Raw genomic sequence first — 13,663 nt, 5'->3', positions numbered from 1 at the left:
AATTGCCGCCAAATAGAATTGAATTTGTCTCTGCTGTCTGACGTCATAGCTTAGGGATTTAGACCGCTCTGATAGTAGTAAAATTGGTACTTTTCTTTCCATATTTTCCCACCAGTTAGTATCTCGCCTCCTACTGCTTACGAGCGTGTTATACGCGGGGTAACGCGGCGCTTTCGGCCCGGCCGCCCGGCATCGGTGATGTCAACCGATGAAGCGATGATGATCCCATACGGTCGCCGAGGCTTAGTGAGTTTTAACCAACTATTATCATTGCACCGGTTCCATTAGAACTCAAACTCAAACACTGTTTATTTCTTAACGTTCTAAAACACGTCCATCGTAGTTTATTTTACAAGTTAACTCCATAGAAGCGTAAAACTCATGGCGTCAAACATTGCAACTGCTAATGCGCGGCCATAAGGTGTGAAAAGGCTAATATTGAGGTTTAGTAGGAAACCGAAGCGGTGTGGGAGTTTTTCACTAGCCGCGGTAGTATTTGGTAGTATCCAGTCAGAAATATTATCTTAGAGGGACTGAATTAGACACGCCTTCCCATAACAAACCAATGCATTATACCAGCCAATGCATTATACGTCAGATCTAAATTGCACGTGTTCAATGTTTATAAAAGGTGCCTTTTCTAAATCTCGTTTTGTTTTCATCATAATTCAATAACCGCTCGTCAGATTTTTATAAAACTTTAGAAATGAACATTTTACAGTTCATATTTACCAAAAATGAAGGAATTAGCATTTCCAGGAAAATGTCTTTACTTACTCTTTAAGATATTCGTCCGAAGCTAAGCGCTCTACTAAAACATCTAAAAATGGGAGTTTCCCAACCTTTTCTTCCTCTAACGTAAATTTAATCGAATTATCCAATGAATTAACAAAATCGAGTAGTCTAGTTATTCCCCCTCTAGTATTTTGTAAAATTAAAAAAATATCATCTACATATCTTAACCATAGTTTGATATGGCGACTGTTTCTATTGGACGATAGGATCTTGGATTCTAAATATTCCATGTATAGATTACCTAAAAATGGAGATAGTGGGTTACCATGAGTGAATCATATACTAGCGCCCTATAAGTTACTCAGTCACACTGGCCTAATGTATCCAGCATTTTCTTCCGAATAGTACTCGAGAGGAGGAGAGGCCGGTGAAAGTGATAGTAGACGGCGCCCTCTCTCAGGGCTTTGAAATTAATGTATAATAGTTCCAAATGGTATTAACGGTTTTGGATTCTTTGCGTCACATTCATTCTTTTGCTTATTTAAAAATAATTTGGGTCTCACAACAGGCTTCGTTAAAAATGTGTTGGGCCTTTCTTCAAGTTTTTCTATTAGTTCTTTAGACGCATTATTAAAAAGTTTATTAAGGTTTTCTTATTTTTTGATAAAGTTTGGTTCTCTCACCATAAATAGTTCCTGCCTCTGAACGATGCCTACGGAATAAAAATTCTTATTCCGTAGGCAACGCTCTGAATTTAAATGAGTTTCTTTCATTTAGGCTTTGTCAAAAATATCCAAAATTCTGCCATTTTAATGCGAAAAAAGGAAACTTCCTATTGCGCAAACCTTAACCCATTAAAATAATTTCAAAGATAAAATACGACTGTGAACCGTCCGCAAGCAATCACAACATTTCTAAAACGTCGTCTGCTTATACTAACTACCTTTCAGTTCAAAGTTTCATTGGTTGATCCCCTTTTCCGGTTTTTTACCGGAAATACGTAAGCGCCGAGAGTAGTGTTATTTTCTCTCACTGGGGGTCGCATATAGGTAACACATTTTTGGCGGGAAGAAAATGCTGGATACATTAGGCCTGTGTGGCTGAGTAACTTATAGGGAGCTAGTATATGATTCACTCATGGGGTTACCCATAGCCAGTCTCCTAGTTTGGGAGTAGAATTCCCCTTCAAAAGTGAAAAAAGTGCTATCACAGCAAATTTTTGCCAGGTCTAAAATAGAATCAAGACATAAGTCTGTCCGTTTCTTCCATTCAGAATCTGACTTAAGTCTCATACTCAGAACCTCTATTACGCCTTTAATAGGCACATTTGTGAATAAACTAACTACATCTAGACTAAACATGCGATCAGACTGTCCTAATTTTACCTTTCTAATTTTATCTACAAAATCATATGAATTGATGTAGAGGAGCCATTTCCGTGACTAAGAAAGCAGTTCGGAAATGGCGAACACGTTTGCTCCGATACGCAAACTGCGAACGCGGTCACGTGGGTGTAACAACAGACAGACACACAGACAGACAGACAGACAGACACACAGAAACGGCCGTTACAGAACCTCTCCTGGACTACGTCACACGGAGAGGTAAAAACGATTATTGAAAATTAAACAGTTATCGCACTCTCGCTAATCATAATTTGTGCTTTATAAATATATTCCCTTATTTTAGAGATTCCGGCAGAGGGAATTTATAATAGGGAGCGGAAACTGAGGAATATTATGTAGCTCAAAAATCACGTGATCAACAAAACTGGCCAGGTCTATTTCCGGTACTATTTTTTGTGGCCCCTCCCTCTAGGGTGGGTCTAGAATGTTGCGGTAGGGTCTAGGGGAGATGGACACTACCTTTTTAGGGAAAGGGAAACATCTGACTTAATATAACTCCAAATGGCGCCAGTCGCACTCGAAATCGCGAACCCTTATAGACCCTTAAAGAAAATCGTTCAAATTTCCCAACCGTCTTTTGAGGATTGACAGAGCATTCTGGGTAATCAGTATATTAATCTGATTGGTTTAGACGGCTATGGGCCGATTTTGCGCAGTAGTGGCAAGGAAGTGTACTTTAAAAATTTAATGGCGGAACTAGGGAACTGAAGTTTCAGGTGAAAGTGATTTAGGAACTGTTTTTAGCAGATTTCGCTTTACCACAAGCTCACAACGTAATTACCTTGTTGTTTTTCGCAATGGAGTCTCAAATCGTAGAAAGGTAAGGAGATTTCCAAAGATTGTCATTGAAATTACACAGTTTTAGATTTTGGCAAAGGCTTAGTAAAGTTTTTATAATTTATTCAACGAAACCTTTCGCCACTAGATGGCGTTGGTACTCTATTCTAAAAAATCCCGACTCGGCGATAAAAGGTGCCCAGCTTGTTTAATTTCTTTAAGGGTCTATTGGGTAATTATACAGCCAACAGTGATTGTGGGCAAACTTTAAAATTAAAGGAGAATCATGTGACCGGAAATTTACCTGGCAAGTTTTAGCGTCGCAGCCTACTTGTTTGAGCTACATTGTATTTATCACTCTCAAGGCCAAGAGCTTCCACTCCCTATTATAAATTCTCTCTGATTCTGGTTCCATCTAGTGTTATCTCTCAACGTTTAAAATTTTATCCTCCGCGCCTCTACGCCCACATTTCTCTATGTAATAACTTGGAGGATGAACGTTTGATTTCGGCTGCCATCTATACCTGTTAAAGTTAGAAACTCGAGATTGCTTTTCGTGGTTGGACATTAGAGAGTGCAGCCACCTATCGGTGGAAATATTTAATTTGTTTTTTTTCAATGCGAAGTCAGTTGTAAATAAAAGTTCTTATTGCTATAACCGCAGGAGGCTCCAAACCTAAAGCTTATGCCCAAGTAAAAACTAGCATATAAACTAAAATTAAAGCACACCGAGCCGAAAAACCGTGAATCATTTCATTAAAAAAGTACCTTTTGAATCTTGTGTTTCGCATTTCTCTTGATTATTTCTTTAAATAATTTTCTTTTAAGGGTTTCTAGATACGTTGAATCTGACATTATTACACGTTGCATTGCTTAAAGGAAATGTAATAACGGAATAATCCGCTGAAGAGCACCATGTGTTTTAAAAGCTTGGTTTTGCTAGTAGCTAGGAGAGACCAAATTCTCCGTCAGTCCCCCTTTCAAAACCGGTACCGAGATGTAGCTCAGTATCAGAGTTCCGCACTTGCGCAATCGGCGCAACATAGAGGAAAGAATAGTCAGAGAAGTTTGTTTACGGCTGTGCACCGTGGTAGGTGGGCGCAAGAGAGATATATTTGTTACATCATAAAAAATAAAAAACACGAAAACTTGTAAAGTCTACGATATTTTAGGCCAAGAATACGCTTTCTTGTTCAGTATATTTTTTGTGGCCAGTTTGAAGTTTCGTTTTCAGTCGTGTTGGAGATTTTTCACAAGTCGGGTTGTCCGAAAATCATCAATTAAATAAAAACATTTTTGTTTAATTAGGTTTTTTTAACAATGGCAACGGCTTCAAGCACTCAAGGCGGTACTCCAAAAGTAATTCGCCAATGCGTTAACGTCTATCCAACTCCGAGTACGGCAATTAATTTAAGCCGACATAAAATCCTTGATTGGATTAACGAAACTCTTCAGAAAAAATACAAACGCATCGAACAATTATGTGACGGTAAGCTTGTCATTTAAATTTCGACTCGATTTAAAACATCACCTTAAAGGAATACAGACACGGACATTTTAAAGCTTGCGTTTTCTTACTATCTTTTTTGTATCATGAGAGTACGAAGGCGGGGGCAATTTATCAACCCCCTTGTATGTCCCAATAATGAGGGCTCCTTACCGCCTTTTTAACATCAAAAAGATGTATCCAAATAGGGTGAAACCAAGGGCGAGCTAATCGCCGTTTTTTTAACTGTTATTTTAAGGTTAAACATTTTTGGGAGTAACAGAAAGTCGTTATTCAAATTCACACATAAACTATAATTTCAAACGGAAAGCACATTGTGACAATAACCCTATAATTTGATATTTTTATTAATTTCTAGGCGTGGCTTACTGTCAATTAATGGATATAATGTTTCCGGGTATGGATTAATTGTAAAACCGGATAATTTAATCGATAATTTCAAGTTTTGTTTCATTTTAGGATCAGTAATTGTAAAAAAACTTCAAATGGAAGCCAAGCTAGAAGATCACTACATTCACAATTTGAAAATTTTACAATTAGCTTTGAAAAAGGTCAACAGCGATAAGGTAATCCGCGTCCACATTAGCGCATTGTACTCTTTTCAAAAGTTTGCAGGGGTGCAATTGCAACTGGTAATTGACTACATAGGTTTCTTATGTTTATCCAATGACATTAGATATGACTTCAAACAAATAGGCTGGTGGACTGGTTACGTTGAAGTCCTATCTAACGTCTTTGGATCCACATCATAACAGATAGTTCGTCTTGACCCTGTATGAAGCAGACGATACTGCGACCTCGCTTTTGAAAAGGGTTTACTGTCATCAAAAGTATATAGAGTAAAAAAGTGCACTTTGTTGACACTTCCTTGCGCCGTGTAATATGAGCAGCCTTCCTTTATCCTAGAATAGTGTCGATCCTCCTCTGCACCGAGCGTGGCATAGGTAACAAGCCGTGAATACGCTCATAAAGAATAGCATAAGCTAGCTCTAGTACCAAAAATGAACGTTTGGATCGCCAGCATCATGCACTACTTTCTCTAAACCAATGACGCCAAGCAGCTCTTCCCTGATTGGTTAGTTCGTGTAGGGGGTTGAGAGGAGGGTAGTTTGCTTCACAGTTTACGTGTCGTCTACAGCCAAAGGCAGGGAATTGTTAATGAAGTGTACTTTTTGCTTTTATATCCATACACTTTAGCTATCACATCCTAATTTAGTAATTTTCTAATTATATTCCAGACGGTTCCTTTGGACAGATTATGCAAAGCTCGGTTCCAAGATAATTTAGAATTTGTACAGTGGTTCAAAATGTTTTGGGATGTTAATCACAGGCAGGATCCAAATAAGTCATTAGAATCTCGTAGCGCTTCTTGGGGTTATGGAATGAATCATTTAACCACATCCCGTCATTCTTCTGGATCACCCGCTGTTAGCCTCTACAGGAACAAGTCCGCAACTATGCTAAATGTCCAACGAGCCGGCTCAACTGAATCCGTAGGATCAGTTTCATCTTGTAGTTCTATCAATTCAGTTTCTTCTTGTCCTAGTAAAACTGGATCTGAGCTGGAACATCGATATAGGTCTTCGGAAAAAACAAGTGAGCAGTGAATGTTGGACACTAGATCATTTTGGAAAGAACATAGAGAAACCAACACATAGGGGCGAGGGCACTATTGGGGTTTCCTTCCTGTCGCCAAGAAGCGCCGCTAGAGGCAGTGGAAGTTGGTTAGACCATTGAGTTGAGAAGATTACCACTAGAGTGGCCTTTGCGTTAACCTGCCTATTGGGGTACGTGGGACACTTTTGGAAACATCGGGACGGACGGACCAAGTTTATCACGCGATGGTGTCGCCATCTCGAAGCCTAGATAAGAAATGTATAAATACATGTATTCTTGAAATCAGTCAAATTTCCCGCATTTTCTTTTAGTTCCCTTGGTTGCACCGGGATTGCGCCACAAGCGCGTGATATACTTAATTGGGTCTTATATCCTAGCGGATGAAAGGCCACTCTAGTGGTACTTTCGTCAACTCAATGGGTTAGACTCCCGCGTGTAGTGAACTCGGGCTTCGTCTGGCGTTGCCACAATGGCGGCCTCGCCCCCTTTTGTTTGTTTCTCCGTAGGCGACTTCCGAATTGGTCTATAGTGTGTTGAAGATGTGACGTCAGCAATGTTAATTTGAAGTATCAAGTCGTTAAAAATACACAAAGAAATACAATCTTATTTGAGAAAGTGGTTTGATTTTGTATGTTTGTTCTTCATGCACATAAACAAACTAGAAAGAGGTTTTAGAAGTAGTTTCGTTCAGTTCCTCATGGTTGGTTCCACGAGCCCCCAGATATTAACTTAGTTAATTACGTAGTCAAACATTAATTTTGTCGTTCATTTTGAACTCTTCAGATAATTATGTTTATCTAGGAAGTAAAACTGTACCAAAAACTCTACCCGACGTTTCAATCCCAATTCAGGGATGTTAATCTATTACAGGTGTGGTTCGACCTATGAGTAGAAATTCTTCAGAAACTGCATTGTACAGACAACGAGCTATTCAAGATAGAATCTATCAATTGACCGAGCAAGTGAGCCAGCTACCCTATAACTTGAAATTAAAAACCTGCTTTTCGCTTGGTGTTTGATGGTTGTTTTATCCATAGAAATCAGAGTTATTGAGGCAAAAAGATGAGTACGAGACTAAACGGGATATTTGCTACAATCAACTTCTAAAAATCGAAGCCATCTGTACAGATATGATAGATCGCAATACTTTCAGTAGTGAATCGGAGAAAACATTTGTCGAATGCGTTCTGGCTATCGCGTATGCCGGCGAAGACAACGACATCAGCCCCAACTAATTCAAAATTACGTTTAACATTCGTTTAATTCCTATGGATATCAATTGAAATACTAATTTAACTAACATAATTCATTCCTCCGTAAGTTTTAATTTATATAACGTGTATTCAGTGTTTGTTGATGTAAGCTATAAACAAAATAAATAATGTTTAACCAAATTAAACAGCCAAAAATCGAACAAGATAATAGCCACCTTACAGTGACTCTCAAATGGTTAACAACTAAAAAGTTCAACAAGGCGTTTCCCTTTCGTTATAAAAGAGCAACGCCTTGTACAAACAATAAACAACTTACATTTACAACGGTTCCTTAACCCGGTTTGGGTTTTAATACTACTCTTTTTAGCACTGGTAACACCAGAAAGATGCTGTTAAAAACGTCAACGTGGTTTTCGTCACAAGACGACGATGTCTCTAAGAACATTTCGCGTAAGTTTCAATTGTATGTTGGCAAGGGCAACTTGAGATTCTTTAAACTATGGATGATACTGTCCGCGATGCATATTCATTACGCCATAATATCCAACTTGATTTATTTAACACATACGCGTCGTCAAGGAGCGGTTTTCAATTTAGGGGGCTACATTTTATCTGAAATTTCGCAACTGGTCGCGTTATACACCATCTTCTTCCGTCGGAAGCAAATCAAGTCACTTCTGGTTAAGCTTTTCATCGCGTTGGATGCCTCGGATAAGACAGTCTTGCAAGGCCTTTTCCGCAAACACCGTTTATTCGTTACTATCGCCTTGATTTTAGGAACATTATTGGCTATCGTTGGTGCGCTGGATATCATGAACGGGTCCGCGGATAGTCACTACTTTATCATGGCCGATTATTACTGCTTCGTTTGCGATCCGAATGAGTATCGTCCTTTAACCATGTTACAGTCTCGTATTGTGACATCAACGATTTTTACGTTCTACAGTTACTGTGTCATTGGTTGCGGAATTCTTATTGCAAGTTTCTACGCATTCGTCTGTATGGCCATCATTAGCATCGCCGAAAGATTTAATAAGGATTTGGTTCGTAGTTTAAACAAACTCAGGCAATTCTCCAACTTTTTAAGCGAGTTATAACTATTGGCTAAAGGGTTGGTGTTAATCTTGTGCCGTCTTTGAGATCGCAATGTCTAAATAGGTGATTGGTCTTAGGTGTCATCAAACTTTGAACGAAAAGCGGTGGATGTCTTGGAATTCCCTCGTGCTAATAAAAAACAATGTGGTCAAATTAAGCTTTAACCGTAGTTAATTTTCTTGAGAGCGATAACTTAGCAAAAGGGTTTAGCTGGTCGATAAGTTATCGCTTGCTTTATAACTGAAGGCGGTAAAATTTTAACTTGACCACCTGGTTTTTTTATTAGCACAATAGGAATCGCAAGACATCTGCAGATTTTATTTCAAGGTTAGATGACACCTATAAATAATCGCCTATTTAAATCTTCCCTCTCAAAGAACGCGCGAGTTTGACCCCTAACCCTTTTGTCTACAGTTATCACTTGTGGTAACTCGATTTAAAAGTTAGAGAATTAATTTCCCCCAATGTTTACTTCGTAGATCTAACAATTTTTCTGATAGGCTACACTTGAAACAAGAGACCAGTTTGGACCATTTCTTGGCACCCTGCGTTCCCGTTTACGGCAGTTAAATGGTTTAATCGAAGAGGCTAACTCGATACTACAAAACATCGTCTTGTTATGGTACGTCATCACTTTGTTGCACACATGCAGTGGCGTCACGGAAGGAATCAAGCGAGCCGGAAGTACCACAATCCTCAACTTTGTCTATCACTTAATTTTGAACTCCGGTGATCTCGTCACATTAACGACGGTGACTTATTACGCAAGCAAGATCCCTGATGTCTTGGCCGAATCTTTTGATTATGTCCCGGTTTTAGCAGAACACGCCATCAGCGCTGGGTACCAGGCGGAGATCAATTTGTTGTATAATCAAATGTGGTCCATGAAGAATGGTATCCGTTTGGGAGGATGCTTTGTCATCACCAAAAATTTCTTCGTGTCCTTTATGGGAGTGGCCATTACTTACGCCGTCATTTACATTCAATTAAACCCGGATGTCCTGTACAAGTTGCAGAACTTGGGGAGCAACTCCACGCGTAGTTGCACTTGCAGTGTTTTGTAACGACGCAAATATGGTTACAATTATTATTTTAACATGTAGGATATAAATAGATCGTAACTATGATCAATAAATGATTACTTTTTGATCAGAGATGAAAAGCAAAAATATAACAATATTTGTTGTCTTTAAGTGCCAGTACACGTTTCCCCTTTTGTTACGTAAATAACCAACGTCCAATAAGTCAGAGTTGGCAACTACCTATCCAGTCCGGTTTAAACCACCTGGTTTAATCCGGATTAATCCACTTAAAATAATCCACCTAAAATATCCGGCTTAATTATGAATGGGGAAAAATCAATTTTGTGCCATAAAAATAATTAAAATACAACCAGAAACAAGGCGGCTCGTGCACTCAGGAAACAAATAGATTTCGTGAAAACATTTTAGCAGTTAAACTAGAAGACGATTTTGTATTGGAACCGGGGCTAGGGGTCGGGGAGTGCCCCTAAGCTCAAATAAGAGCTAAACAGAAATACCTTGCCTTCAAAAAAAACCTAAAATGACTCGTTTTTTTAAAAAATCCGGATAAATCCAATAAAATCCGGTTTAATCCAATTAAAACCACTGGTCTGGATTTTATTCAAATTATCCGGATTTTTGCCAACCCTGCAATAAGTGCAACCCTGATGTTCTATACAAGTTACAGCACTTTGTGATATATATTTCTTCGTGCTCTTGGACTTGTAGCAGTTTGTAAGGCAAATAGAATCACTGCAATTTATGTTTCGTGAAGTAAACATAATTTCCTCTAACATCGCAGAGAAGTTAATTTCATCATATTATGATATAATTTTCGGAAAAACATTTCGTGACTGTTTGATCAGTCGATGTGATTGCCACCATACAGCACTTTTATTCTAAAATAGACGTAAATTCTAGAGCTTTCGTCATTTCATATTAGCAAGAAGTGATATCTAGTTTACTAGGGAGAAGGTATAAATTCGCCACATTTCTATAGCTTTATTTAGTCCAGAAGTAGGTCCGGAGTTAATCCCCGCCTCTAAATTACAACCAGCATCTCATTGGTTCTTGAAACCTCACGTCAGCGCGACTCGAATGACGAAAAATCGTATTTGCGAATACGGAGAGGCGAAATAGCCCGACCTCCTTTTACGTCCTCCCCCCTTGTATTTTGAAAGGGGGACTGGGACTATGGCGCGTTAATACTTAGAAATCTTATACCTTCTCCCTAATAAACTATATATAGATAACACTTCTTGATATTAGTAAAAACAATTTTGAAATGGAACCTCGGAAAACGAATAAATTATGCAAATTTGGCATTGAAACATTTCTTTCATATTTGATGATTGTGTAATGGGAAAATTAAGGTTTGCTATTAAAGATATATATGTCTCAGAAGTGGTCAATTCATAAATATTTAAGGAAATAGTAGTCCTTTTCTTTGGAAGAGATTCGACGACGTCTTTAAGTTTTGTTTATATTAACGATAAAGTATACCTCGATTTCTCCAAGTTCATCTTGCCTTCGCTAGAAACGTATTTATTGAAAGGACAATGTTCAATGGACCACCTTGGAACACAGCTTTTCGTTGGCTCTTTAATTTAATTTTGTTCAATTAAAGAAGCAAATTAAATATTAAATTATATATTATATTATTATAAAAATATTTATTTCTACAGAAAAGGCAATATTCATACCTAAAAATTCTGTCAAAACATTTTCCGAATAAAATATGCTGCTATGCATAAGTATTTGATATAAAAGTCATATTATTTAAATATAATCATATTTGAAAAAAGGTATAAATAATATTGAAAACAATTCTTAAGGCATAGGTTATAGTGCCATCAGGTGCAGTACTTGTTTATCAGCTTTTGGTTCCACAAATAAACCCTTATTTGTTTTATTAGTAAAGGTGACAGTCTGTCCTCCTACACTATAGCAAGTAATCCAAGATAGGTTATCAATATATAAAATTAAAACTCTCAAGTACATCATAGGTTAATAATGTACCTTCCATATAATACTTTGGAAACTTTCTAATTCTAAAACCTTACTGGGAAGCACTTCCAGAGTGATATAAGAACTATACCTACATGCTATTTTTAAGTTCATTTCCTTATTTGTATTTTACAAGATTTGAATTGAAAGTCTTTTCCCTTATAAAACAAATTTACCAACGTAACTTGTAAGCACGCACAAGGCTAGGCCCCTTGTTTTTCAACCAGCACGAATATTAGAGAAAATAGCTTTGAACGTGTTAACATTTTAAACTCACTTGGTACAGCGAAATTACAAATTAATTAAACTAACATACTTGGACTTAATTGCTTTTGATGAAACTTTGAAAAGACACACCTTGAATAGTTACTTCTTAATTTGAAAGTATTCCGAAACGTAACTTCGCTGCAATTTCAAAGTTATTCGATGCGTTGGACCAAAGAAAAACCCAATGTTTTTTCTATGGGAAATTTAGAGAAAAACTGTGATTTTTTTAAACATTACGGGAGGGTGTTGTTTCTTATCTAAAAGGGCCATGTTCTAAGCCTTTTATCGCGTATCGCAAGCTGTCATTTTGCAAGTGTCAAACTTATAGAATGTTAGTTATACTCTTATGTCTCAATCAAGAGAAGTGCTTTTGAGTTCCGGTATAACAGGAACTAGAAAGCATTCAACTCGCGAAAAGACTCATTTGAGTGGTGTACCGTCGTTAATCAAGATGACGCTGTGCAAGTTCTTCTTAGCCATTGTAACATTGGTGATTTTCTATGGTGAGTGTACTGTATTGAATAATCTGAACTATTAAGTTTTGCCCGTCATATGATGATTCTTTGTTTTGTATATCTAGTCTCCTATATTTATTTTTACCTTTCGATTACAAGATGTGTATAATTCACACTGTTCTTAACTACTCTTGCTTTTATATTTTGTGACGCCATATTTCAACTCAAGCTAAATAATCCTTGATTTTAAACTGTACACTAAGAGGATTCCATAAATGAAGTTAATAAATATTTTGGAGATATTACTTTTTCATTGGATAAATTGGTCAGGTGGTGCTAATCGCCCATTTGGGGTAGTCCTCAGGTGTGGCGTCTTCTTCGCAGAGAGGACTAAAATAATTGCTTGTATCCTCTTTAGATGAATACATGGCTCTAATTTGAAGTGTTCATGATTTTAAATACTATTTCAATAAGAAAAGCTTCGTCTTTCTTATTATAACTAGTACATAGTGTTGTTGTTAGAAGCCAATAAGTGTAGATTGGTGTATATGCGGTATAGACGAAATATCATTCGATGTCGGTGTTAGAAGCCATTAAGTACAGATTGGTGTGCAAGTTGTAGTGCATGGTGTTGTTGTTAAGCCAATAAGTGGGTTTGGTGTGTATGTGGAATAGATTATAAATATTGGCTGAAAGAATTTGCGGATAGCTAGTTGGTGAAGGTATGGCGCTTAAGTGAGATAGATAACGTTGTGGAGTATACGGTCCGGAAATTGCGAACACGTTTGCTCCGATTTGCCAACTGCGAACGTGGGGACAGACACACACATGCACCCCATCCCCACCGCGATATACCTCCAGAGGTTAAAATATCAAAATAGTGGCCAAACACTCAATGAGAGTTGAAGAAACGTTGTGTTGCAAATTTTAGTAATTATATAACATTGATTATAGATCCTTATGCGAAATTTGAAGATACTAACAGCGACTGCTCGAGCCTATACAATAACTGCGCTGAAAAAGTTACGGTAAAGGAAAAAGACTGCAAGTAAGATAATTGAACCCTATTATTTTAACGGAATATTTAAAAATTTTCTACATCCTTTAGTTTCACAAACCCGTTTATTGATGAGTGTAAGGACGTCACTGAAAAGGAGTGGTTTTGGAACAATTTCACAAAAAATGTATGCCCCAATGTGGAAATCGACGATATAAATATAAATTGTGGTAAGTTTAAGGGGGTTACTGACACTTTTTTTTGTAACTATAACCTTAATTATTCTTTAAACTGCAGTAAATTAAAGAATTGAAATTTGGGTTTGTTTAGTTACTGTTTACTGATGTTACGTGAGGAGAGTATAATTTTTTGAACTAAAGTTGATGGAAAATTGAAAAACAATTATTAGACTATATGGAATTGACTTTCAAGGCTCGCCGGAAAAATAGTTGCCAGCCGTATAGCCGCGCAAAATTTTAATATTGGCGCGCTGGAGCCATCTTATTACTAGTTAAAACGTTTGAACTAAGGATTATGCTGGTACGCGTTTCTTGAGAGTCTGTC

General features: G+C 37.5%; 1 protein-coding gene across 1 annotated transcript; it reads left to right on the top strand.

Moving 5' to 3' along the window:
* Positions 1-4,169: 4,169 nt before the first annotated feature.
* On the top strand, positions 4,170-7,399 carry LOC149591741 (microtubule-associated protein RP/EB family member 2-like). Its single transcript, XM_089861719.1, has 6 exons — positions 4,170-4,407; positions 4,784-4,822; positions 4,885-4,991; positions 5,664-6,021; positions 6,913-7,004; positions 7,080-7,399. The coding sequence occupies exons 1-6, from the start codon at positions 4,239-4,241 to the stop codon at positions 7,275-7,277; spliced, it is 963 nt and encodes a 320-aa protein (XP_089717845.1). The 5' UTR covers positions 4,170-4,238; the 3' UTR covers positions 7,278-7,399.
* Positions 7,400-13,663: the final 6,264 nt, after the last annotated feature.

The sequence above is a fragment of the Phalangium opilio genome, unplaced genomic scaffold (assembly GCF_054372755.1).
Source record: "Phalangium opilio isolate 3A_F unplaced genomic scaffold, DU_Popi_V2 ptg000500l_1, whole genome shotgun sequence".
Taxonomy (NCBI): domain Eukaryota; kingdom Metazoa; phylum Arthropoda; class Arachnida; order Opiliones; family Phalangiidae; genus Phalangium; species Phalangium opilio.
The sequence above is the reverse complement of the archived record's forward strand: the minus strand, read 5'-3'. Positions and strand labels throughout refer to the sequence as shown.

What these genes read in the sequence shown, in the direction of transcription:
- LOC149591741 (XM_089861719.1), top strand. Translation starts at nt 4,239, where the DNA reads ATGGCAACGGCTTCAAGCACTCAAGGCGGTACTCCAAAAGTAATTCGC. An exon ending in AAAAGGTCAACAGCGATAAG is followed by an intron (nt 4,992 to 5,663) that starts GTAATCCGCGTC and finishes ATTATATTCCAG; the next exon opens with ACGGTTCCTTTGGACAGATT. An exon ending in TAGGTCTTCGGAAAAAACAA is followed by an intron (nt 6,022 to 6,912) that starts GTGAGCAGTGAA and finishes AATCTATTACAG; the next exon opens with GTGTGGTTCGACCTATGAGT.